The sequence below is a fragment of the Enoplosus armatus genome, chromosome 3 (genome assembly GCF_043641665.1).
Source record: "Enoplosus armatus isolate fEnoArm2 chromosome 3, fEnoArm2.hap1, whole genome shotgun sequence".
Taxonomy (NCBI): domain Eukaryota; kingdom Metazoa; phylum Chordata; class Actinopteri; order Centrarchiformes; family Enoplosidae; genus Enoplosus; species Enoplosus armatus.
The window spans coordinates 6,324,862-6,348,852 of record NC_092182.1 but is presented as its reverse complement, the minus strand read 5'-3'; the positions used below and the strand labels follow the sequence as shown (position 1 = coordinate 6,348,852).

At 43.7% G+C, this 23,991-nt stretch overlaps 1 protein-coding gene across 1 annotated transcript in view; it reads right to left on the bottom strand.

Moving 5' to 3' along the window:
* Positions 1–23,991, bottom strand: part of cdh4 (cadherin 4, type 1, R-cadherin (retinal)) — a 56,427-nt gene that overhangs the window by 14,224 nt on the left and 18,212 nt on the right. Inside the window, exons 3-5 of the mRNA XM_070902116.1 lie at positions 20,359–20,503; positions 11,583–11,755; positions 3,875–4,012 (exon numbers count right to left, since the gene is read on the bottom strand). Of these exons, the coding sequence (XP_070758217.1) occupies positions 3,875–4,012; positions 11,583–11,755; positions 20,359–20,503 (456 nt within the window). The remainder of the gene's footprint in view (positions 1–3,874; positions 4,013–11,582; positions 11,756–20,358; positions 20,504–23,991) is intronic.

The following is a 23,991-nucleotide window of genomic DNA, read 5'->3' as shown; positions in this document are numbered from 1 at the left end:
GCACAGAACAAATTAAATATGCACTCTCAGTCTCTGGCGTGTGGACTCCTCCATTTCATTTCCACCCCGAGCTTCAGCATAAACACCACCACAAACCTTCCAAGCTTGTTGGGCCGCACTGTCAGGCGGCCAAATGGAATGTGCTCTCTCAGAGGCATACACAATGGTGCTGACTGTAGTCCAAAATGGCCACTCTCTCTAAAATGCAATGTGGACCCGTTGATAAGCCACTAGAGACACAGACTTCGAGTTTCTGAAGGATTTTGTAGTCACAAGGAAGGGGGGGAAAAAGATTCAGCTGTAGGTAATCGTCAAACGGGACCTCAGTCTACTCTGCCGGTGAATATAAAACTTAAATGAGACAAAAAATAAAAAGAATCATTAAACTTTCATTTGAGTCGTTATGTCACAAAAGGTTTTTTCAGTGTTACAGATTCTGGCTTTATATACAAACTTTATGTGCTTTGCCCCTTTAAACATTCAACAAAGAGAACTTTATTAGAGGAAAACCTCAGGAACAGTGTGAGCTTGCTCAGCAACATTAGACACATTTTCTGAAGAAAAGTTAAGACGATGTACGGGATCAAAACAAAGCCCCCCATGAACGAAGTTTTTACTTTGAGAGTAATTCAATTTCTTAAACAAAACCGTTTTTGTCGCTGACTATTTTGGCTTTAAAGCGAGATTGTGTAACAGCAGCCGCTGTGGCCACAGGTGACAGTTAAAGGGTGAATGCTAACACATATAGAGGTGGAAATTCATTCAGCTCAGTTTGAAGATTCGTAGTCACTGACTATGTAGTTTGTTAACTTTTTTCTAAGCTAAGTGATTGCATTACCATTTTAATGCATTTCAGAACGTACAACAGTAAGTGAATGCATCACTGTTCTTCACTGATTCTGACTGACTGCAGAGAGAAAAACGACTTTCATAACCATTCAAAGCATAAGCATCCTCATTGACAGGCTATGTCAGGGTAATGAATTACTTTATGAACCTCCGACATATCAATAGACCTCACATGTATGAAGGTCAGCACCAAACAAAGCCCAGCTAATACAGGGTCACTTCTAATTATTGCTTTTCATGTTTTAAACTGTCTATAGACACAACCAGCCTTCAAATGTTTGAGCTGCAGTCTAGCCAGGAGACATTAGTGGGGCTACAGTGCTGTACAGACCCCAGATCATTTTAGAAAATAAATCTGCATCAAGGTGCACTGCCCAGCAGGGGAAATCTACTGCCTTCTTACTGAAAACTAACCCTGCAAATGAAAATGTTCCATTTTAGACGTCTGAGCTACGATTCAGCAAGACTAAATGGGCTCGTCCTTTTCTTCACGGGGCGTTGAAAACAACACCAAACGGTAATGCCAGCATTACGTAGGAATAAATGTACCCCAACAGACTCCTACTAATATCAGACTGACATCAGTCCACTTAAGACGGCCGTTATGTCTTCACTATGGTGTAATAAAGATATAGCTACTGGCAACAGGCGCTCGTTTTTCATGTTCCACAGAACTGCCTTTTCTCGCAGTCTGCTCTTTCTTAACACAAATTAAAGTCGAGAAGTGGGAAGCAGGGGAAAGTGGTGAGCGGCGATAATCTCTGGCACTCCACTTCTTTCAGGTATTTAGAAGCTCTACAGGTGAATCACAAATATCACTCAGCACTCATTCAGATCTGTAAACCTGTGTGTCTGGGGAGTTCGAGCTTTCAACCCCACAAGTCTTTCAAGCAACGCTCCTGCTCTTTGTCGTCGTCCGCTGAATGGCAGTACACTTTAGCAGGGGGGTGATACGCTTGATTAGATAGTTTGATTGGATACATTGAGGCAAGTACCACTGTCTTTTGTCATCACATAATGCCGAACATAGCGCTAACATTGCGCGTTTAGGCCCATGTGGTGGTAATGAATAAAACATGTGGCTTATTATTTTTTTTTACATATTAGATGCTATATATCAGTTGGTTTACACCCCCGCAAGCAATTTAACTTAATTAGCGTGCTTATGTTTTCTCTATGCCTCCCGTAGAGAGCAATGAATTCTTCTCGTGTCTGTCATGCACAAATAATTACTGAACTGCTCCAAGTCTAGCTGCCTGTGTGGGAAGCAAAACAAAACAAAAGACGTAGAGATTGACAAAGTGGTGGAAACGGCATCTGGTGGAGAACAATCTCCTGCCGTGGATGTTTCATGTAAGAGTGTGTTGCTGTTTGTGTCTAAGCAAAGGACATACAACACATTTTCATTCATTTCTGCTCCTTTGAATAACACACCAAAATATGGTCAACTGCTCCTTTACTGACAAGCTCAGGCAAATCTAGTCATTTACTCAGGAGGGGCTGCAGGGAACGTAATGAGGCCCTGAAGAGATGACAAACGTTTATCACAGCATGTATGTGCATGTCTCATCACTCTGTATTGTATATGCCAAGGACAATGTACATGTGTTTTTGTGTGTCTACTGAAGCTCAGCACATTTTCTGGCTAGCGGGAGAACTCTGGTCCAGAGCTACCCTCAATTCTGAGCGGGGCAGTTCTGAGCGGGGCAGCAGCCTTGTTCGGTGAGCTCTACCCCCTGACAGCTGGGGAGCTCTTATCTGAGCATGCGGCTGGAACTGTACTGGCACGCACACTGCCGACGGCCCCATTGAGGAGACAGGGATCACAGTGTGTGACGCTGACACACTGCTCGCTCTGCCTCCGAGCTCGGCTGCAGACAGCATCTGTCTCTCTCAGGAATCTCAGAAATCCAAGCGCTCACATAAAGAGCAGCAACAATCCTGTAGGTCTGTCGGGCTGCGGTCAGCGTTTGTTTCTGTTTTGTGACCAGGCTGAGAATAGAGAATATGAGCAATATGTGGGGGAAGATGCAGAAACGTAAAGGCATGCAGGCATAAATGCAGAGCTTCTGCTTTCAGTTGGTTCCCCATCAATAAACTTTCATATGGTAACTCTCACTCTCAAAAACAAATACCCCCCACCCATCTAACCACACACAGTGTCATAGTTAAGTGGACCAGCTGTAGCGGGCTTCCTGTCAGACCAATGTGGAGGTCACAGGGACCAGGGCCAGATGCCTGCAGGCAAGCGGTGGCCACCAGAGGCCCCGCTGGCAGGGAAAACACAGAGAGGGAGGGAGGGGTACACCACCCATCACCAAAACTGATTTTTTTTTCTGTCTCTCCATATGTTGTTCTTGCACGGTGTTTCTTTATCTGTCACTGTGTTGTTTTATGTTCTTTGTATATCTGTCCTTATCTCACATCTATGTCAGCTGTTGTATATGCATCCCCCTCGTCTCAATGTTGTCTTTGAGAGGGACCAGATAGTGTATTTTCTAATAATATCTGAGGATAATATGAGAACAATATACCCTCATGTGCTATATGTTGCATAGTGGCTCTGTGGGACAGTGGGGTAGCATAGCGACTCAATAAGCAATTGTTAAAATGACAAGGTCAAACCTGGAGGTGAAACTGTTTTGTTGGAGTCTGACCTCTGGCCTGCCTGTTTATGCATATAGGAATACATCCTCTAAAGGGACTGTTGGGGTAGGGAGGGTGGCTGAATCCTATATTTCATTCTACCCCCTTTGACAGAACTGTAATATCCTCCCCGAAATACAAAATAGTGAAAATACAACCACTCTCTAATGTTCAATAAAGAGCTGTTAAATAAACGGCCATGACAGCCACCAACTGAATGAACCAGGAAGAGGCTGCTAATTTGACGAGAAAAATAAAGATTTAATACAGAGATAGGACTGTAGGACTGATACGACTTAAACTATTCGATTTTCATAAATCTCGAATCATAAATCTCACACAGATCAATAAAATATTGATGGGAAAATTTAGGACTCACCGTTCTGACTGTCAGTTCTGGGGGATTGTCGTTGATGTCGGTAATGCTGATAAGGGCTGTGGCTGTGTTGGACAAGCCAAAGTTCAAGTTGCCCTCCATGTCAGTGGCCTGGACAATGATGGTGTACTGGGACACTTTCTGTAAGAAGAAGAAAAGAGAAAACATACTCAGGGAACAATATTTCAAATGCAACAAACCTGGACACAAATAGATCAACAAATTAGATATTTTTGCCATGTGACAATGACATAGTGAGTCATATGAATGAATGCATGAAAACCACCAGCTGAGCACACACACCTTCCCTTCTTTTGTAGATACCCATTCACTGAAACAACAGAACGACTGGAGTCAGTTAGAACCCCTTATTTAGTCAATAACAGATAGTAAACAGTGTACACACACACACACACACACACACACACACACACATGAATAGACATACACAAAGTAGCAGGGAGGGAGCAATGTGTTGGTAAAAGGCCCATCCATTATTGCTTAAAAGTCTTGGCTTTCCACTGTGGGAACAGACCTGGATCATCACTCATTTTAATGGAGGCTCTGCCACTTTCAGATGCACCACAGTGCTGCAGATAATACCAGGAGGTGAACTTGCGTAGTCCAGTTACAGTGAGGGGGAGTTGCCCTAGAGTGTGCTGCAGCACACACTGCAATCTTACAGTGCTGTGACAAGGAAACACCATCAAGCGTTGAGCTTTGTTCAGGCACAATGAAAAAACAAAGAGGCGGAGAGGCACTGCATCCACATCCCAGCAGTGTGACACTGTCCATGGTGCTGAAAGTTCAGTTTTTTCCCCAGACTCGCCACTGGAAAGACGACTGTGTGTGTGTTTCCATCCTAGCAGTATAAGCCTATCTGCTTTATGGTCTCTTTCTCTTCCTACTAATCCATTTGGCTCAAACCTCTATTATGCCACAGCAAAGTGAGGGAGCGAGAGAGACTGAATGTCAAGGACAGGCCAGTGTTCGGCACACAGGGCCTTCTGCTCTGTTCAGCATCCACAATGCGTCCTATCGATAGTCAAATGTTCGTCTGTTGCTAGGCTAGCTTTTGCTGTGTTCATCCTGGGGTCACGCTTTCTAACAACTTGATGGCCAGTGGCACTGATGTCAGGGACTGCCTGGAGGAACGAAAACAAACCCAGGCAGAGGTCTTGTAGGTGTAGACGGGGGAGTTATTGCTTCCTGCTTAGGTGGCTGCTTCTTTGCTTTTTTTATTTCCTTAAGTCATGGCTTTTTTTTCTTCCTCTGGTTTTTTCTGTTCTCTTTGTTAACTCACATTCTGTTCTGCTTTTGATCTCTTGCTATCTTTCTCATCACATCTCGGTTGCTCAGTGTTCTCCGCCTGTCTGTTCTCTATCTGTCTATCTCTCTGTCTGTCTTTCTGCCAGTCTCTGTGTATCTCTATATCTCCCTTCTCCCTCCCACTCTTTCTTTTTTTTCTTCAGTCGTGAAGGATGCAGTTGATTGTTTGATCAGTCAAACCATTGAGGCCAGTTAAAACACCCAACTGGATTCATTTAGCATCTCTCCAAGTCATTATGAAGTGCGCAGACATGTTAATCTGCACCAAACCAATCCTATTAATGATAATTCAATACAGGCTGCCCTTTATTAGACTCATAATGAAATATCAATACCATCTCCCCACATAGAGCGCTTCAGTAAATAGAGCCTCCAATGAATGTGCCTCTCTGCAGGCTCATTTAGATCCCGTCACATACATCAATCTAGAAACAGCACCAGATGGCTGCAGGAAGCTAATAGGCTCGAGCTCTGATGGACGCCTTTTTCTTTGGTCAGGTGAAGAGAAATGGCTGGAGCTGAGCCAGCAGGTGGAGCTGTCACACAGTAGGAGGTGTGGCTGATGCATCCCGTCCTGCAGGGTTATATCACTCATCTGAGGGCAGTTGTGAGTTTATGGCCCTTGTAGTGCACACATACATATCTGCTAATGCTCCAGTGAGTGGGAACAGGTGGGACACTCAGACTCTTACACCGGGGATACACGTCCATGTGCACACCAAAAACACACACACACACACACACACACACACACACACACACACACACACAGAGCCAAGCACACTCTGCTGTCCAAAAGTGGCTGCCCTAACAAGCCAGTAAAGGGCTCTCTAATGAGTCCTATAGAAGTGCTGAACAGAAAATCTCTCTGTTAGATTAGAGTCCAGCGCTGGCAGGAAACGCAGCTTCTTGTCTCACGACCAACAGCAACAGCCCAGACTCCCCACACAGGCCTTGAGCCTCATGGACTTAATCTGCCACAGCTGAAAGCCACCAGAGACCATGGAAACACCTGTACACAGAGATCCGCCAACAATAAAACCCAATTCTTTTTTTTCACAGAGACCAAAATTAGGTAGTTTACCATCCAGCAGACCTGAAGAAAGAAGCAGGAAAATGGCTTCAGGCCACCAATGTTAGCTACTCGACAAATTCAAGCCAAGCAGCAGACAGGACAGGTGGGAAAAAACCTGGCTGCTCATGATTTGTAAGCAAATGGACTCGTGCTCCAGTGAGACTCTGTTAGCAAGAGCAAAGTAGAGGAAATAATGGTCCGAACGTGTAGGGCGATGTCAAACAAGTAAATGGAGATGAGTGGTTTTCTGGCAAAACATGTACAGTGGTGAATTAATCATACCTGAGCTGAGTGTGCATTTTCTCTGGGTGTGTTGTAAAGGACCACTCAAGGGGGGTAAAGAGAAAGAGGCCAGACGAGTGAGAGACTTGCTGTTACTTGTGTCATTTGTGGATTGAGTTCCGGCCTGCCAGGCTCCCACTGGCCAAAGTCATTAGCTTGTCACTTACAATCTGTCTCAAATGGCCCGGTACTCGTGGCTAAAACTGTAGAGACCAGCTCCCTTCTTTCCTTTGACTACACTCTCTCTCTCTCTGTCAGTGACCCCCCTCCCCAACTACAGTTTCAGCTCAGTTCAGCTGAGATCACTTCAATTAAATTTACTCCATCTGATTTGATGCTATTCGATTCCATCTCATTCAGTTTAGGTCAAATCAGTTCAGTTCCTTTCAGTTCAGTTACACATCCACGTTGCAGAGAGATATCTATAGTAACAAGTGAAGTACCTGCAGCTGGGTGGTTGTGATGATGAAATACAGTAAACTTCCACAAAGTTATTTTCTATTTTCACATCTTTTCCCAGTTGGAACCAAAAATATGAAGAGAAGTCTGTTTTGTCTCCATCTTCATCATCCATTCCTCTCTTCATCCCTCGCAGGGATGTCTCTCAGGTTGGGGTGAGGACACAAACAGCTCAACACTGGTTTGAAAAGAACACAAGTCAGCGGTGACTTATTGCAAGCACGGTTCTCTGAATCCCACTGCAGAGACAGAGTCACTCAGATACGAAGGTAAATCTGAGATATAAACTTAGAATCCACTTGATTAGATCCGCCTCCACATTTTCGCAAACAGCTCAGAGTAACATACTGGATAAATAAAAGCTGTGAGTCACATATGAATAAAGCTGCTAGAATAAAGCATGCAACACGACTGGGCATTAAGTTTAGTTAATCGTCCAACTGAGCATTACAATACAAAGGACAGGACATGATTAAGCAAATATGACCATGATGAACATGCTGTTGTCACACTTGCTGGCTCCAGCACGTCACAAACAGATAACAAACAGGAATGCCAGATAGAAAATGGCTCTTGTTCTGCCGCAGCAGATCATATCAGGTCTCTCATCAGTAAGAGAGGGCGTGTGGTCACCACAATCTGCTCACAATAGACCAAGATACCGGCGGAAGGTTTCTAACATGCAGTTGATTCGAGGCCTTAAACAATAAAACAATGGAAATGAAATAACATAAAAAAAGAAAGGGAAATCTCTGACCAGCAGTTACTGTATGATGGACATAGCCAAAAATATGTATATATGATTTGCAGGTAAACACTGACATTGGTCACATATAGGGGAAACACTGTTATATATTACAGCATCTGATTTTGCATTGTGTAAGGGCATGCCTTGTGCAGATACAATGCAAAATATCTGACCATAGGTCATTTGGTATTTCCTCAAAATCATTTGTGCCACAAGGCCCTTATGGGGTCATATTAGGTGAATTCTACTGTAAACAAATGAGATTAAGTCCTTTAAAGAATAGACTGGCGTCAAAGAGTCATCATGGGATTGTCGATGGGTAAAGAAGGAAACCCACAGAATGGACAAAGGAAAAACAATGGACTTGCAAATGTCTGTAAACACGTTGTTTTGGTAGTGAATATTTATCCTGAGCTGTTGAAAGGAGGCAAATACATAATCAATATATGGATCTTTAAATCAGTGAATACCTGACCAAGACCAAAACGGAAAAACATTATCTACAAGAGAGGGCGGGCAGAATGGTTTGAAACTAAAGTTCAATTCAGGCTTTTCTGAATACAAAACAAGGTCCAACTCAATACTAGCTAGGTGCACATAATAAGGTGGATATTGAGTAAATATTTTCTTGATTGAATGTTGGCTACAAGCAGTCAACATCCAACTTAATGCATCAATATTCTTCATTCAGCTGATGGGCTTGGCGCTCTGGTTCCTGGAGCTTTGGTACAGGGCGGCGAGTTAACATAACTCAGCGTCTCAATGAAGCCCCAGACCCATTTAGGAGGATTGCTCTCAGTCTGTATCCCTGCAGATCCTGATGGAGCCAGGCTGTGGGCGCTCATGTCCTTGAGGCAGTCCAGGCGATGTCTTAATCGACAGCAAGACAGTCCAAACGTAGAGCTGGCATCGGCCTGGCGGACAGCCTGGCGCTGGGCCATGCCACACCATGCCACGTTCCAGTCCAGGGCTCATGGGAGACTGAGACAGCCTGGGGTAATGAAAGACAACAGCTCTGCATGCCAGTGGAACCGGAGCCATTGGAAAGGGGGCACAAAGAGGGAACATCCACACCAGCTGTGGCACCCTGACATCTCCCACTCTGCTACCTGCTGCACCAGAGTTGCACTTCATTAGACATGGATTTCTTCTACAGTAGACTGACAGACGAGTCTATTTTTAGTACAGCATACATATAAATAACCTAAACCTTCACCTACTGCAATCTTAATCTTAATTTTGTCCCCCAATTTAAATGCAGTTCATCCAGAGTCCTCACACAAATAGCCATGTTATACTCCATATTTAGGATGTATGGAGTCAAACACACATGTGTACGGTTCAGCCCAGCTTGTGAGCCTGCAGGCAGGAGACACGTTGGAAGCATGTGAGGTCAGGGCAGGAGAGGGGTTGCGGGCATTGAGTGAGGGAGAATAATTGGTATTCAGCGGTGTCAGAGGTAAGTGATACCAGGCTAACCTCCATGTACCCCCCCGGTCTCCTCAACACGAGAGAACCTGCTTCACCCCTTAATTAGCACATGAATATTCTAATTAGACACCAGCATGGTGGATGAGGATTAGCTGAGTGTGAGAGAAAGAGATGGGAGAGGAGAGTGCTGCAAAGGTGTTTATAGGGTATAAGCATATTCATGTTTTTATACAACACTCCAGTTTGACACATTGGATCTTGTTCATGACATTCGCTGCTACTCCTCGCTCTGTGTGAGCTTTCACGGCATCTCAGAGACAAACATAACTTCACGGGCGTGTGTATGCGAACACGTGCCCAGTGTGTTTGCGTGTTTGTGTTGATGACCTTGACAGCAGGTGGGTGAACTCCCAGGTGTGTCCCAGTTTTAGTGGGAGGATCAGAGGCAGGTGGGACTGAGCCTGGCTTGATGTGTCCAGATTAATGAGCTTTCCCTCACTCACATCAGCTGCTACTGCTGCCGCCTGGGCCAAGCTGGAAACAGGGACACAGAGCTGGCTCGCGTTCACTAGACTCATTTATATTGTCCCACAAATGTATCACGCTATCATGGCACGCCAGCTCCGAATAAAATTTGGATAAGGAACGAGCATTGATGTATTGTATTCTTCTGTTATCAAAACCTGGTTTTGTTCCTGAGATTTTAACCGTAATTATTCTCCAAATACCCTCGCCTTGCTGTTGCTAAAATCCTGTTTTAATTTCCAAAGTGTTGCCTGGCCGGGTTTAGTGCCGAGAGGGACCAGCGGGACTTCTCAGAATATAAACATTATGAGACACACTCAGCGGTGCTTTAATGTCAGTAGTAAAATCAGCGAACTAAGTTACGAGGTTGAGATTATCCTCATAATGGCGGCATATGAATTTGAACGTTTCCCTGATTTTGCCAGTATTTTTTTTTATCTTCTAACAGAGAGATAAGGGAAGGTGTGTGTGTGTGTGTCTGTCAGGGAGAATGGCTGCAGGACGAACAATCTCCTATGAAACACTACTGCCCACAATCACCTGATGCAGCTTGAGATAAACAAAAGTTGGCCCTGCGTGACCTCCCTCATTAGCAGAATAAGATGGAAGATGGGAGCGGGTACAATGTGTGTTGTGGTGGTGTGTGGGTTGGCAAACAACCACAGCAAGCAACAGACGCACACATCAGCGGTGGATGAGACGAAAGAAGACAATGTAGAGAAAGCTCCCGCGACCTCGTCAGCAGAGAGGTGCTGCATTTGCGTGGCCAAACTGGCCATTATATCTGCACTGAGACAAACATGAAATATCATTACAGTACATGTACTTAGCTGATATCAGACTCTCATTTATATTTATACACACAAAAAACAGGCAAATGACTGGAATGAATGAATGAATTTTGTGCTTGGTTTACTTTATTTGACATTTTTGAAAGGGCAAATGCTGCTGAAAGTGATCCTGATTTTTTTTTAAGGTTTAGTTACGTCCAGGGATCAAATTTGGGATTTGTGAGGCAGGAAGCCCTGGAATTTGCAGGTTGAGATATTTATTTGGTTATTTCATAGCATTGTGCATCCAGAAAACACTTTACACTATCAACAGAAAAGGCATATATTTCGTTTAATGACTAGTGAAATTTTAACTTAACTAGTTTTGGTTGAAAGTTAATTATTAGACAAATATTAAGGGAGTTTAAGATAGTCCCTTAAGATATAGAATAAGATATTTTGGGGTTAAATGACCAGACCAGATAAAGACATTAAAATCAATGTTAGGTGCAGACTTGGGAAGCATCTATTATGGTAACTGACCTGTATTGCTGCTAACCTGCATTTGATTGATTTGACTTTACTCTGTCCACGGAGACCCAAGCTACTGTGAAGCACTACACAGCTGTGTTGTGTGTGTGTGTGTGTGTGTGTGTGTGTGTGTGTGTGTGTGTGTGTGTGTGTATGATGTGGGGTTTGGTCTCTGCAGAAAGGCTGTGTGAAATAATGAATGACTGAATGGAAAGGCTTTGTTTTCAAGTTCCCTCTTGAGTGGGTCGGACATATGGGAGCAAGTCGGTGGCTGGTTAGCCAGAATGGGCATCCTGGTGGCTGGGTGGTTAAAGAAATTGTTAAAGAAAAGGTTTGCTTAGCTTAGCATAAGGACTGGAAGTGGGGGGAAGCAGCTAGCCTTTCTTTAACTACTGGATGGATCAACCAAACCGCTGAAGGCCAAGAAGATAATAATAATAAGATATCAAGTCCCTGAATTTCAGCCAAAGTTTGATCTGAAGGCTTGGTGGACTCAAATGAGACACAGAATGATGACATGATGAGAGTAACAGCAACACAATGCACATATCTGATACTGACCTCTCTGTCCAGGCCGGCTGCCACGGTAACTATGTCTCCAGTCTCGCTGTTGATGGTGAACATGTTGGGGATGGGGCTGTGGGGCGTCTGTGAGAGGATGCGGTAGCGCACCATGCCGTTAGCTGTGGTGGAGTCGTCCGAGTCGGTGGCTGTCACCTGCATCACAGACGAGCCTGCAGAGAGAGAGTTAGTTAGCTAAGGAGACTCAGAGCGAGGTAGACGCACATCAGTGCACACAGCACTAGAGGAGGTCAAGTTGGGGAAAAAAGCAAGACAGAAAAACATGCAGGCGACATTCATTAAAATACATAAAAAATACATATGGCATAGTGAAGGTTCCTTGTAAGCATATTACCGTTAATGAATTTGTAGAGAATATCAAAGAGACGGAAGGGGGCTCAGAAGACAACAAACCCATTTATAAACAAGAAACAAGTCAATCAGACTTTGCAAATTGCTGTGACATTCTCTGTTCTTTGGCGAGCAACTTTTAGAGGGAGCGCCATTACAGAACAGAGTACAAAAACACAAACAAATCTGTTAAATAAGCCCCTATTTTAAGCTGTGCTGTTTTGTACTCTGTATATAGCAAGCTAGTGGGGCAAAGTTTCCACCTCTGCAGAGTCCATTTAGTAATGAGCAGCGCTGGGTCTTCTGCCATTTCCACCATCCATTATTTCAGCCTTCAGCGACACCGTGGCTGCCCTTAATGCTCCGATGCTCTCTCCCTATTTGTCTTAGAATCACGGATAAACACTGCCATTTAAGGCAGACAGCACAGAGGTGGTGAGGCGGAGGGAGTGTGTGTGTGTGTGTGTGGGTAAAGAGTGTATGTATGTCTGCGTATACGTACAGGTACATGTGTGCACCTGTATGCATGTGTGTGTGTGTGTTTGTCCTCACAGCACGTATAAGGGTGAGAGGCCCCGTGTCACCGCATCTTCCCCGAGCAGAATTATTGATTTGCAAGAGTTTGTCAGCTGGGCTCACAAATGCGACCAGGCAATTAGGAGCACTTTGTGCTGGAAAGAGGAGAGATCACCTCGCCTCCCTCACAGGGTTCTGTGAAAATGTCACTTTCCATCAGGCAGCCATTTACAGGCTGCTCCTGCTGCCGAGAGAAAAAAAAGGGACTGTCAGCTCGCAGGAGGGGGACAGGAGAGAGGAGAGACGGCTGAAGCACTAACATGCTTGAATGAGAAGACGGTGTAAGTAGAGAAAAGTCTAAAAGGAGGGAGACATGGATATAGGAGCTGAAGTAGAAAAAGGAGATGGGGAGAAAGTGGTCATTATAAAACCTACATGTATTGTTTAAATTAATTAGAAACAAAATTTGGATAAAAGTCCTGATGCTTTATAAAAATATGCCACTGCCACCCAAAACGAAAACATTATCATCAGTGGTCGACCATCAGTGGTCATGATGGTGGGTGCCATGCTGAGAACGCACCAAATCAGCAATTTTCAATAATCACAAAAGCCATCAAATTTGGGCATTTACAGGTGTCTCTATTCCCATAATTGGGTCTAGATGGCACCATCATTCCTGTGACAGCCCGTATGAAGAGTATTGTAGCCTCGATTTCTATTTCAAACTTCATTACGTCTCAAAGCAGGATTTGTCAGTTTGTCCATTGGAGGAAGAGAAACGAGTCCAAAAGACAGGAAGAAGAGAGACAATTACTGCTATTCCACCGGGGACAGCGTCAATATATAATCAACCATTCCAGTCCCGCAGGGAGGGAGAGGACGTGATTTTGAATCACATGTCGGTGCAGCTACCTTTCATTTCAATGAGGAGGATTCAGGGATATCATGATGGAGCGCTTTCAGATTCAAAGAGGGGTGGCCACGCCTGAAAGGGTTAATCTCTGGGCCTGTTTAATTCCTCTTTAATTTGAACACTAATTCCAAATCCTAATTGCTTTTCCGCCAAAATTGCTGGAGCTGAAAATTCAACTGGCGGCAGGCGCACACATTGTTGGCCATTTTGCTCATGTGATTTGAGATCACTGACGAGGTCTATCTGTGGCCTGAACGTTAGCAAGCCAGAGTCAACATCTGCCTCCCAAATAGAGGGAAGATGGAACAAAAAAAAAGAGGAAGACGCACAGACAGATCGAGCAGTACCAGGGAAATATATACACAGATGCAAAGATAGGTAGCAGAGGAGGAAACTGCAAAGCAGAAAAAGAACGTGCAGACGAGAATAGAGGGTTTATAAAGACCACTAAAAGCAAAAGTACAAGGGTGTCAGGGAGCGAGAGGGGATGGACGGTGTAAGAGGATAATAACTCTCATCAGTGGAGGGAAGATAGAGGTTGAAAGAGTGGCTGCGGTACAGTAGATAGAGAGTGAGAAGGAGCAGAGGTTGATAGGTAAGGGAAGAAAGAGAAAAGGTTGAAACCCGTGGATCTTGGGGGGAAGTGATGAAGGTGACGCACAGTGTTCACACAAGAGCCTCTGATGGAGTCCACTAGTCTCTGAGGACACGAGTCGAACCATTCGGACCATTCACAAACACCAGCTACGAATGAGGTCAGAAACAGGCAGCATGATACTGTGGGCCTCTACCAGCCGACTCATACTCAAGGACACAGGGGCTGAAGGCTGTCCACTCCACTCCAGTCTGTCCCACAGGAAGGCAACAGTGTCCAGAGTTTATGTTCTTTATTTTACAGTGGTTTGAGCACCTCCAAGGCTCGGACGGGCCTGAAACGATCCTGATTTAATCATCTGTACAAAAGATTAGCAGCTGTTTTGACAGATGAGGATCAGTTTATTTGTGAAAACATTTCTTTTGTGGCCCTCATGGAGCTTTGTCAAGATGATGTCATCAGGGTTATCTTGGACGTGGACTACTTGCAATAAGGGAATTGCAGGATCCAGTTGTTGATCCATTCTACGGACTAAAGCTCAAGATGTCTCGGCCTCTGTATCACCAAATTTAACTATTCTTTATTAAATCTTTCTCTCGCAAGTCTCCACATTTTTTACGAATTCATGGGAATAGCTTTCATAAAAAGTCACTGAATAGGAGAGAAGTGTATTATGACTTGTTGTGTCTGACTGGCTTCTTCTCCATAGATGTCTTGGCTAAGTCTGGAATTATCGTACTCCGAAGACACACGAGTGTGTCTATGCAGAGGCGACTGTTATGGAGCAGCCCTGCAAACATCTCCAAACAAACTTCATGCACGTTTGCCTACATTTAGCCAAGAGAAGTGTGTTCCAGCCTTCAGGCTCATGGGCCTCATAGTATTTACAGCCATCAGCCATTGCATGAAGAATGAAACTGGTGGCCATGACCCTAAACCTTGAGGATATTATAAAAAAGACATATGAACGTTTACAAAGGAGCCAGCAGCATTTCTGAACTCTACTAAACGAAGTAGTATCATTTCAACTAAAATAAAATAGGGATTATTTTGTTAGCACTCAAAGATCAGATGAGGTTTTGACAACATGGCACTGTATTATAGTCTACATTAAAACACACCTCCCTACAGGTCTAGTGGATTATCTGCTCCACATTGCTTGCCTGTAGGAACAAACTGCTTCAAAGAAAACTGACACAGAAACAGACGTTTACACTGAGGTGGCGGCACAAACCGCTGTGTCAATAAAAACTGTTCATGTGGCTCTGGATTGGCACCATGAAATACATGTCAGGACCAACCACCTGCTCACAAAGTCTAGGTCCAGTACGGATTAAAAGCATCGCTGCTCTCTCCACCTCTTCCACCTCTGCTCGCCTCCATCACTCCACCTCTCCCCTCCTGTGCTGATGCCTAATTACCCCCGTAGGCAAGACGGAGAGAGAAAGTCTCTTAAATCTCTCTGCAACTGTTAGCAAACTCTTCAGGAGAGAGAAAAAGAGGAGAGAGAGATGCAGCCCCCGTCCCTCCCCTCCCCCTTGGGAGGGCAAATCGACTGTGAGAGAAGGCACTCAGCTGCTGGTTTTGATCTTGCACTCTCATTTCCGAAGGCCTTTTTTGAGAAAGACGGTCCATAAAAGGGGACAACTTGCTGTCAGAGTCGGGGAGACGGGGGAGGGAAGCAGAGCGACAGAACATCACAGGGCAGATGTTCTGAGCACACTGCGGCCTCAGAACACCAGAGCTTTCTGAAGAAGTCACGCCATGTTGACACATCTTAACCACTTAAGGCCACTTAACACAACGCGAGGACTGTCTCATGTCACAGTCTTGAAGATTTTATAGAAATTCACATCATTTTGGTGACCTTGAAAAGGCAGAAGTCTTTGTAGTATTTCTTATTATTTTATTATACACTAGCTCTTGAGCCGCAGCCCACAAGTGATTTTTTTTTTTTTATGATACTAAATGAGGAGAACTACCAAAAGAACCTATTTGCACACATTTAGCAGGTTTCCCAGGATAATCCTCCTAGTTTCAGATTGAATCCCATTTATTCCTCATTAACAAGAGCCGAATGTGATCAGATAGCTCATTTTGTCATGTACTGTTTTGTTACGTTTGATTACCTGCACAAATTAAATTCTATTAGTCACAGGTTCATTTGGTGCGGTGCCGGGGGGGCCCGGTGGCAGGGAGTGACAAATGAAGCTGTTTTAAAACTGAACCTGGCTGACGGTTTGATCGGATCTCTCCCCACGTAACATCTGGTGACCGCGATAAGGGCGGTTCCCTGTAGGTCTCCCTCTTTGATGGCTTTCACGCCACGCTAGATATGGAGATGTGTTGTAATGCTTCAGAGAACCTTTGATATCTGGGTATAGATACAGAATGTGATACTACTTCAGCTTTACACGCATCCCCCACTTTGCTTGGCATTTAGAAGAAAAATAGGGGCCAAGGATTTTTATTTTTATTTTTACAACCATATCCATAGAAAAGGCTTGTTGCTATTCCGCCCATGTTTTAAAATATCTCAAATATCAAAAATGTTTCTATATACTTGGATTATTCATTGTGCACACTGAAGACAGAGAGCATACTTTTCCTTTGTGCACAGGTTGATTTAATCTCTTGTATTGGTGTGGTAGAAAACTATGCAATGAGCCTTTCTACTTTCAATGCATCATGGTTCACCTTTCTGCCAAGACAGTGCCGATGAATCTGCCTTCAGTTAAGTTTCTGTTGGAATGACATGAGCACTGGCTGCGAGCCATCAGCACATGAATTAAATATAACAGCAATATTTGACAAATTTTGGATTCATTTGGACAGTTTCACACTTCTTTTCCGATGAAATAGTGGAATTAAATTGTTTAACCTTTTAATGTTTAAAGAAATCACTCTTAACATAAATGGAATCTAACCATGCAGATAATTTCCTTTTTTTCCCCCCAAGGCTTTTGAAATCTCCGCCGCCGAGACTTCTGTCACCATGCCCATACACGGTGAAGCGAAAAAGAGGTACGTGAGAAAATATGTTATTAATTGCTTGTGGGTTTTGATTTCTGTACAATACATGTTGCTTGGCACAAATTTCATGATAGCCACAACCCACTCAACTATTTCACTGCTTATTACTGTGAAATATTGTCTTTGCAGGGTTTTTTTTTCTTTTCATTATTGAGTTCTCTGTGTCCTGATAGGCACGTGCATGGCCACAACATGCCTGTAACTGTTGTGAATCATTATGTGGTAATAGATATCAGTATTCCATGATGTCTCACCACTGTTTAAACCTGCTGTGGGCAGCGGGACACAGATACTGAGATATTCCAGCAGCATCGCTGGACACTCTGCCCTGCGCAGCACCTGCCAGCTGCAAAGCTGGGACGGCTTTCAACACACCACCTGCTGCCAGGATGGAAAGAGTCACCTGGAGTAACACCTCTGGGATTTCCACGGTCATCTTTCGATTTCCCCACAATGATGCAAGCCACATGCAAATTCTGGTTGCACACTGTGGAGCTCAGCGAAAGTGATTACTGCATCTTATTGATCCGATGGCTCTTTTAATAATCCCTCAAAATTTCAGACTTATGTGTGATATGAGGGTTTAGTTTAAGGGATTTAGTAGAGGAAATGTATATTATTACGTGTAGAAGCCAGGTGAATCGCTGTACTCGGCCAGAATAGACAATGAGTATCAAAAAATAGAGCAGCGGCTGCTCTTCAGGATAGGCAGAATTGAAGACTGAAAGCGAGAAGATGAGAAAAATCCAGAGAATGTGAGGCACTCTCAAGCCAAAAATAAGTATTATTTGAGCTTGGGAGTGCCTCATATTCCTCTCTATTTTAGTTCAGATAGTTCCTCTATTGAATCTTATATATATTGAATATTGTGGTAGTTGCTTATGGTTTTGGGATCCAATTAGGATTGGGCGATATGACAGTATATACGATGGTAGAAATATGTCTCCCGGTAGAGATTTGGCAATAGCGGTTGCCCCTCGGGAGCTATCCCTTAGTTTTGTTCATATCGCCCACCCCTAGATCAAATGTAGCAGAGTTCTAGGTGCGTACAAAGTCAGAAGGAATACTAATGATAAGTGCATACCTGCCATTCGGCTGTGTATCCTGTTCTCTATCTGCAGTGCTGCTGGCTATAAAAACTGACTTCAGTAAAACTGTGCGGCACTTAACTTGAGGTCTAAACTGGGTCCATTATTAGTGAGTAAAAGATTTAACTGGCAGAGTATATATTAAAGGCTTAAATGGGCCAGAAAAGTACAAAATGTCTCCTTGAACCTACACTGAAGACGAATCGCAGTCATTCCTGTTTTCTTCGACTGAAACAGGCAATAAGGCCAACGCGGCTTTGCAGCCTGTTTTCCTAATTAAAATTCATCAATTCAAACACCAATGGCTGAGTAAAGGAAGATAAAAAGTGCTCCATGCACAATAAGCTTTTTTGACACCAAACTCTCAACACCTGACATTGCGCGCTACAAAAATAAATGTTACATGGCAGCAATTGCTTAATGAAGAGCAGAGCAATTATACTGTACATAATGTAATATATTTCTTGTTAATTGGTATCGCAGATTGCATTCCATTCAAAACAAAACTTAATTCAAAGTCTTTTGTCACTGCGTGCTCTCATTTTAAAGTAAGCAGAGATTATCAGAGTGAAAAAAAACGAAGAAAGTAGCTTTTGGTCTGTCTGGTTGCCCTCGCTAATTAGGAGCTCTGTATATAGATCCATGCTCCACTGAGGAGTAACCACTTTTCACACACGCACACACACAGTAAATCCCATACTTACACACAGGCACACACACACGCGCACGCACGCACACACGCACGCACACACACACACACACACACACACACAACATGCTTTCCTATATTGTTTACAAATCCCCTCGAGATTAAACTTTGCAGCAGAACAATATCTGAACACTGTGAAGACAAACATGGGTCCTTGGGGTCTGATTGTTAGAACAAGAGTTCTTCCAGTCAAGACATGAAAGCTACTTGCACATTCTGCTCTCGTCTCTGGCTTCGCACTGACCACAGATCTGTTCCCTGATTGTGAGGGAAGGTCTACGTCTCTCCATGCTCTGCAGAATTGGATAATGATGCATCCAGCCAAGACACTGGAACACAAATGTCTTGTGAACTTGCCCTCATCTGAACCAGGCGAAAACTTGAAGAGTCACGGCAAACTCACACCTCAAAATATTGGTTGGCCACACAAGTCCAAATTTATTCAGGGACACTGTAAGTAAGATTGAAACATTAGGGTTTTCTGAAGGGCCCTCGGAGGACGGAAAAGAAAAAAAAGAGCATCTGATTGGTCGAACTGACCGAAATAGAGTTACCCAAAAAGACTCGAGTAGTTTACAAAGTAAACAAGTAAGAGGCTGTGCATTTCAGTCATTTAAAACATTTCTTGCAATTGTTAGAATTTTAAACTAATCCAACAAAATGTTTTAGCTATTCATAAGTCAGTCTCAAGCACAACTTCAAGTGGATTATTGCATTATTAATATTCTGCAGAGTGCAGTAGACAAGCAAACATAGTGGCAGTATAAGTGGTGTGCATAAGTCCGTGCATTCATTTCAATTGTTACAATTGTAGATGATTACAGGCTTGTATTTACAGTTTTTTTAATGGCTTTCATTATGACTCAGCCAAATCAGAACTGAAAGTACAGTTTGAGCTCATATCATCCTCCTATAACAAAAGGTGACGTCACTTTAGTCACAATGTGAGCTCTGCTGTTGAGCTTGAATGTTAGATATCCCTAAATTTGACGCAAATATGAAACTCTTCCATATGAAGGAATTGGAACCCCTATTTGTTAACGCAGTGGTTCCCAACTTGGGAGTTGGGGCCCCCAAAACAGGTCGCAAGATAAATCTGAGGGGTCGCGAGATGATTAACAAGAAAGGAGAGAAGAAAAAAGGCTTTTCTACAGGCTACAGGCTTTTCTGTAATCTGTAAATGTTTTCTCAACGAGGGGTCGCAAGTGGACACTGCTTTAGTTGAGGGGTCATAAATCATAAAAGTTGGGAACTGCACAGTGTCTAACAATGGGGAATCAATTCAAATTTTTTTCCCCCTTCTCTTTCACCTTTGTAAAAATAAAAAATGACAGGAACAAAATGGAAGTATTGTGTGTATAGTCTGCAGTGTGTTTTAGGCCTAGATGAATTAGCTTGATGATAGTTGTCAACAAAAACAGGGTGTCGTTAAAGAAAGGAATATTATCATAATTTGGAAAGATTTAATAATAATTTGGGAAGCTGCCACCTCCATTTTATGGTGGAACCTGCACTTACACCTGTATCAGCATGCCGCCGTATCTACGATGAGTAGAAATAACTCTTACCTGGTTTGGACCCTTCAGCCACGGAGCCGTTGTACACCTGGTTTTGAAACTCGGGTCTGTTGTCGTTCATGTCGATCACATAGATGTACAGATCGATTGGATTCTCCACCTGGTTACCATTCATGTCCACTGCGTGGGCTCGCAGCTGTGAATATACAGAAACAAAGAAGGGATCGTTAGCTTTCAACACTGAATGCGAGCTTGAAGGAATATTTCAAATGTAGCTCAACTGACTAACAGGCCGCTGGCTTGATTGATATGAAACTCTGTAGACTGTCTGGACCAGGACAAACTCAGCACACAGCACAACTTTGACTTTGTGAGTTGGCAACTTCATTCAACTGGCAAACGTTCTGTTTCCTGTCTGCCAACGGGGCATGAGTATCCTGTTGGTATCTTGGCATGAACCACAACAACACAGAAAGGGGCAAAGTAGTGAAATGTTCCAGACACACAAACAACACCTATTTTGTTGTTAGCACAGCCAGAGGCCTAAAAAAATATCAGTGAGGTGTTGCTGCTCAAGCTGTGGCGTCTTTTTGTTCGTGGGAGAGTGTTTGGTTTCGACAAAGTCCGCCATTTGGATGGATGTCTCTGACTGACGAGCTTTTCCTTGACAATTCACAGTGTGAGAGTAAGAGAGAGCAAAGAGGAGGAGAATGAAGAAAGAGAGCAGCGCAGGGAAAAGGCGAATGAGATGGGAGGGAGAGGAGGAGAGTGACTGAACCATGTGCAAGTAAATGAGAGATGAAAACACAAAGAGGCAGTGGGGGGGGGGGGCTTGAACAGGGAGGACTGACAAAAGCAATCATCATCTACAGTGAGATGTCTTAATCTCCACCGCCGCTGTTACACACCCTCTACTCCCCACCAATCCCCGCTAATGATATCTAACATAACGCAAAGCTTTGTAATAGCCCTGGAACCAAACCAGCACTGTTCACTGTGACTTACTCTCACTCAATTGCCTAGAAATTCATATCCTCTGCAGAAATGTTATTCAATCACAGCTTGGCTTGGTAAGAGGAGAGGGGCTCTCGTTCCGGCTAACACCGACACACTGGCAGCAAAACATTTTGCCTGCCACAACACAGTTGAGGGGGATCCGCCTGCCAGCCTATTTACAGGAAGTCGTGATGTATTGTGGGGTGACATGAAAGATTGAATGGCGGCACCTGCCGTCACCCAAACACAACTAATCATCCTGGCTTTTGTGCCTGCCTGTCAGGGATGCATCAAAACATACCCAAACACGCGCCCGCTTGAGCATTCACAAGCGCATCCAAACACCGATTCAGACACATGTTTACGCATATTAACATGGACACTGACACAAGCGTGCAGATACACACTGGGGAGGCACACACAACCAATCAAAAGAGCCCTCTTTAGCCACTTAATGATCCTCAAGATGCTAGTTTTCCATTGGCTGAAGCACAGCAAACAAACATGGAGAGGAAGCCCAACAAACAAACAAGCCCAATCTGTTTTCTCAGCTGTGAACACTGCACGCTGAGGGATGTGTGACTGATATGTGTGACTGCCTCAGTGCAAGGATGTGTGTGTGTGAATGTGTGATAATAATTGTGCATTTATTTATTGTCTATGTGTTAAACTGTATCTTTTAGTGTGTGTATGTTTTGTCCTTTCTGCCTGTGTCCTTTGTGCGTGTACATTCCTGCATATTTTCTTATATTTCTATAAGTGCATATATCTCTATATTCACATCTCCGTGTGTGTCTTCCCGTGTGTGTGCACTAGGGTCTGCTCATGTGTGTCTGTGGGTTCGCTGGAGGAATTGGAAATGTGATCTGAGGGCCTAGAGAAGTGTGTGCGCCGGGCAGACTTCAAATGTATGTGTGTGAACTGACATCAGTATTCTGCAGGGTGAGCTTTAGTATGACTGGACCAACCACAGAGGAGAAATACAATTTGTATTTGGCCCACTGGCCACTTACCCAATATATAACCATGCTTGCATGGTACTTCCAGAAATCCTTGACAATTTTGTAACATATGCTGTGGTTGTTTCTTTCTCTGCTAAAATAAGTAGCTATTACACTTATATTACGCCTATCTACAGACATTTTCCAAACAAATTGCTGTTGGAAATCTGTTACTTCTTGTGTCTCCACAAGGATTTTTCGGAGGCTTAAATGTACAAGCCTACCACACACGCTACAATGAACTATTATTATTTTTTGCTAGCGTGGATCCAGGGATGGCAGTGTTGTCTGTCAGTCGGTTCGCCCACCACCACTCAGGTTCAAATTCAAGTCCAATTACACTGAAGCAGTCGTTGGCAATGAGAGTCTTAGATATCAGGCCCCCTCCAACAGTGCTCCTACAGATATGTATAACAGAATATGTATAAAGAAAAATCATGCAAGTGGAACAAAATCCAATTTGAATCTAAGACCAAAAATAGTGCAACAGCTAAAATACAGGAATATAATATAATATATGAAATATAATACTGTGGTAGACTACGGTGATACTACTACTAGATACGGTGCGAGCACAGTGACACAGTGGTGAACTTGAGAGAGGTCACACAGTCGTGCGTGAACAGGGAGTGCAGGAGAGGGCTGAGCATGCAGCATGTTGAGTCAGGGTGGAGGATGTGGTGGTGCCTTGCCACACAGCCTGGGGTCTGCCTGGAGTTCAGGATCCATACAGGGCGGTGTTGAGTCCCAGGTCTCTGAATGATGAGCTTTGAGGGCACAATGGTATTGAATGCTGAACTTGTGGACTCTGTTGGTCCACACTGAAATATTTCAACAACTATTGGATGGATTTCCATAACATTTGGTAAAGATATTCAAGGTCCCAGGAAGATCAATTCTAATGACTTTGATGATCACCTGATTTTTCCTCTAGCGCGGCCAGCAGGTCAAAGTTTTCACTTATTCAGTGAAATATCAATATCTACCAGATGGATTGGCACAACATTTTGTGAGATGTTATCTTCATGACTTTGATTATTCCTTGACCTCAGCTGCACCTCGTTGGACTAAGATGGTGCACATGGTTATACTTGCTAAATATCATTGTGAGCATGTTAGCATACTGATGTTGGCATGTAGCTCACAGCACCACTGTGCCTAAATACAGCAACTGGCCCACACAACCTCCTCTCCAAATGAACACAAATACAAACACAGCACTATCAGCTAATCGTGATTGGTGCATCTGTGTAAAACACACATACAAACACTGAATGTACACTAAAGTCCATGCGTTAAAAAAAATATATAAAATAAAAAAAAAATAAATAAATAAATCACAGACATTCTCATATTTGCTCAATTCTCTTCGTGCCCTGCTGACTCACTGTAGATCTGTCTGACAAAACTGGAGCTCAGGCTAACACCCACTCTCCTCACCTCGGAGATCACTTCCCCCTGGTGCTAGTCTGTCAAAAACAGCAGCCTCGTCTCTCTTTTTACTTGAACCCAAAACTAACAAGCAAAGTTTGGCCTGCGAGAGCGCAGCAGTGCTGGGAACTTCCTGTCAAGTTGAAAGAAAGTAAGCAATGGACTAAATTTCCCCTGGGTCAAACGCCGGCTACATTCTCCTATAGTAAATCATACATCACATCACAAGCAGCATGGGTCCACAGGAGTCTAAATA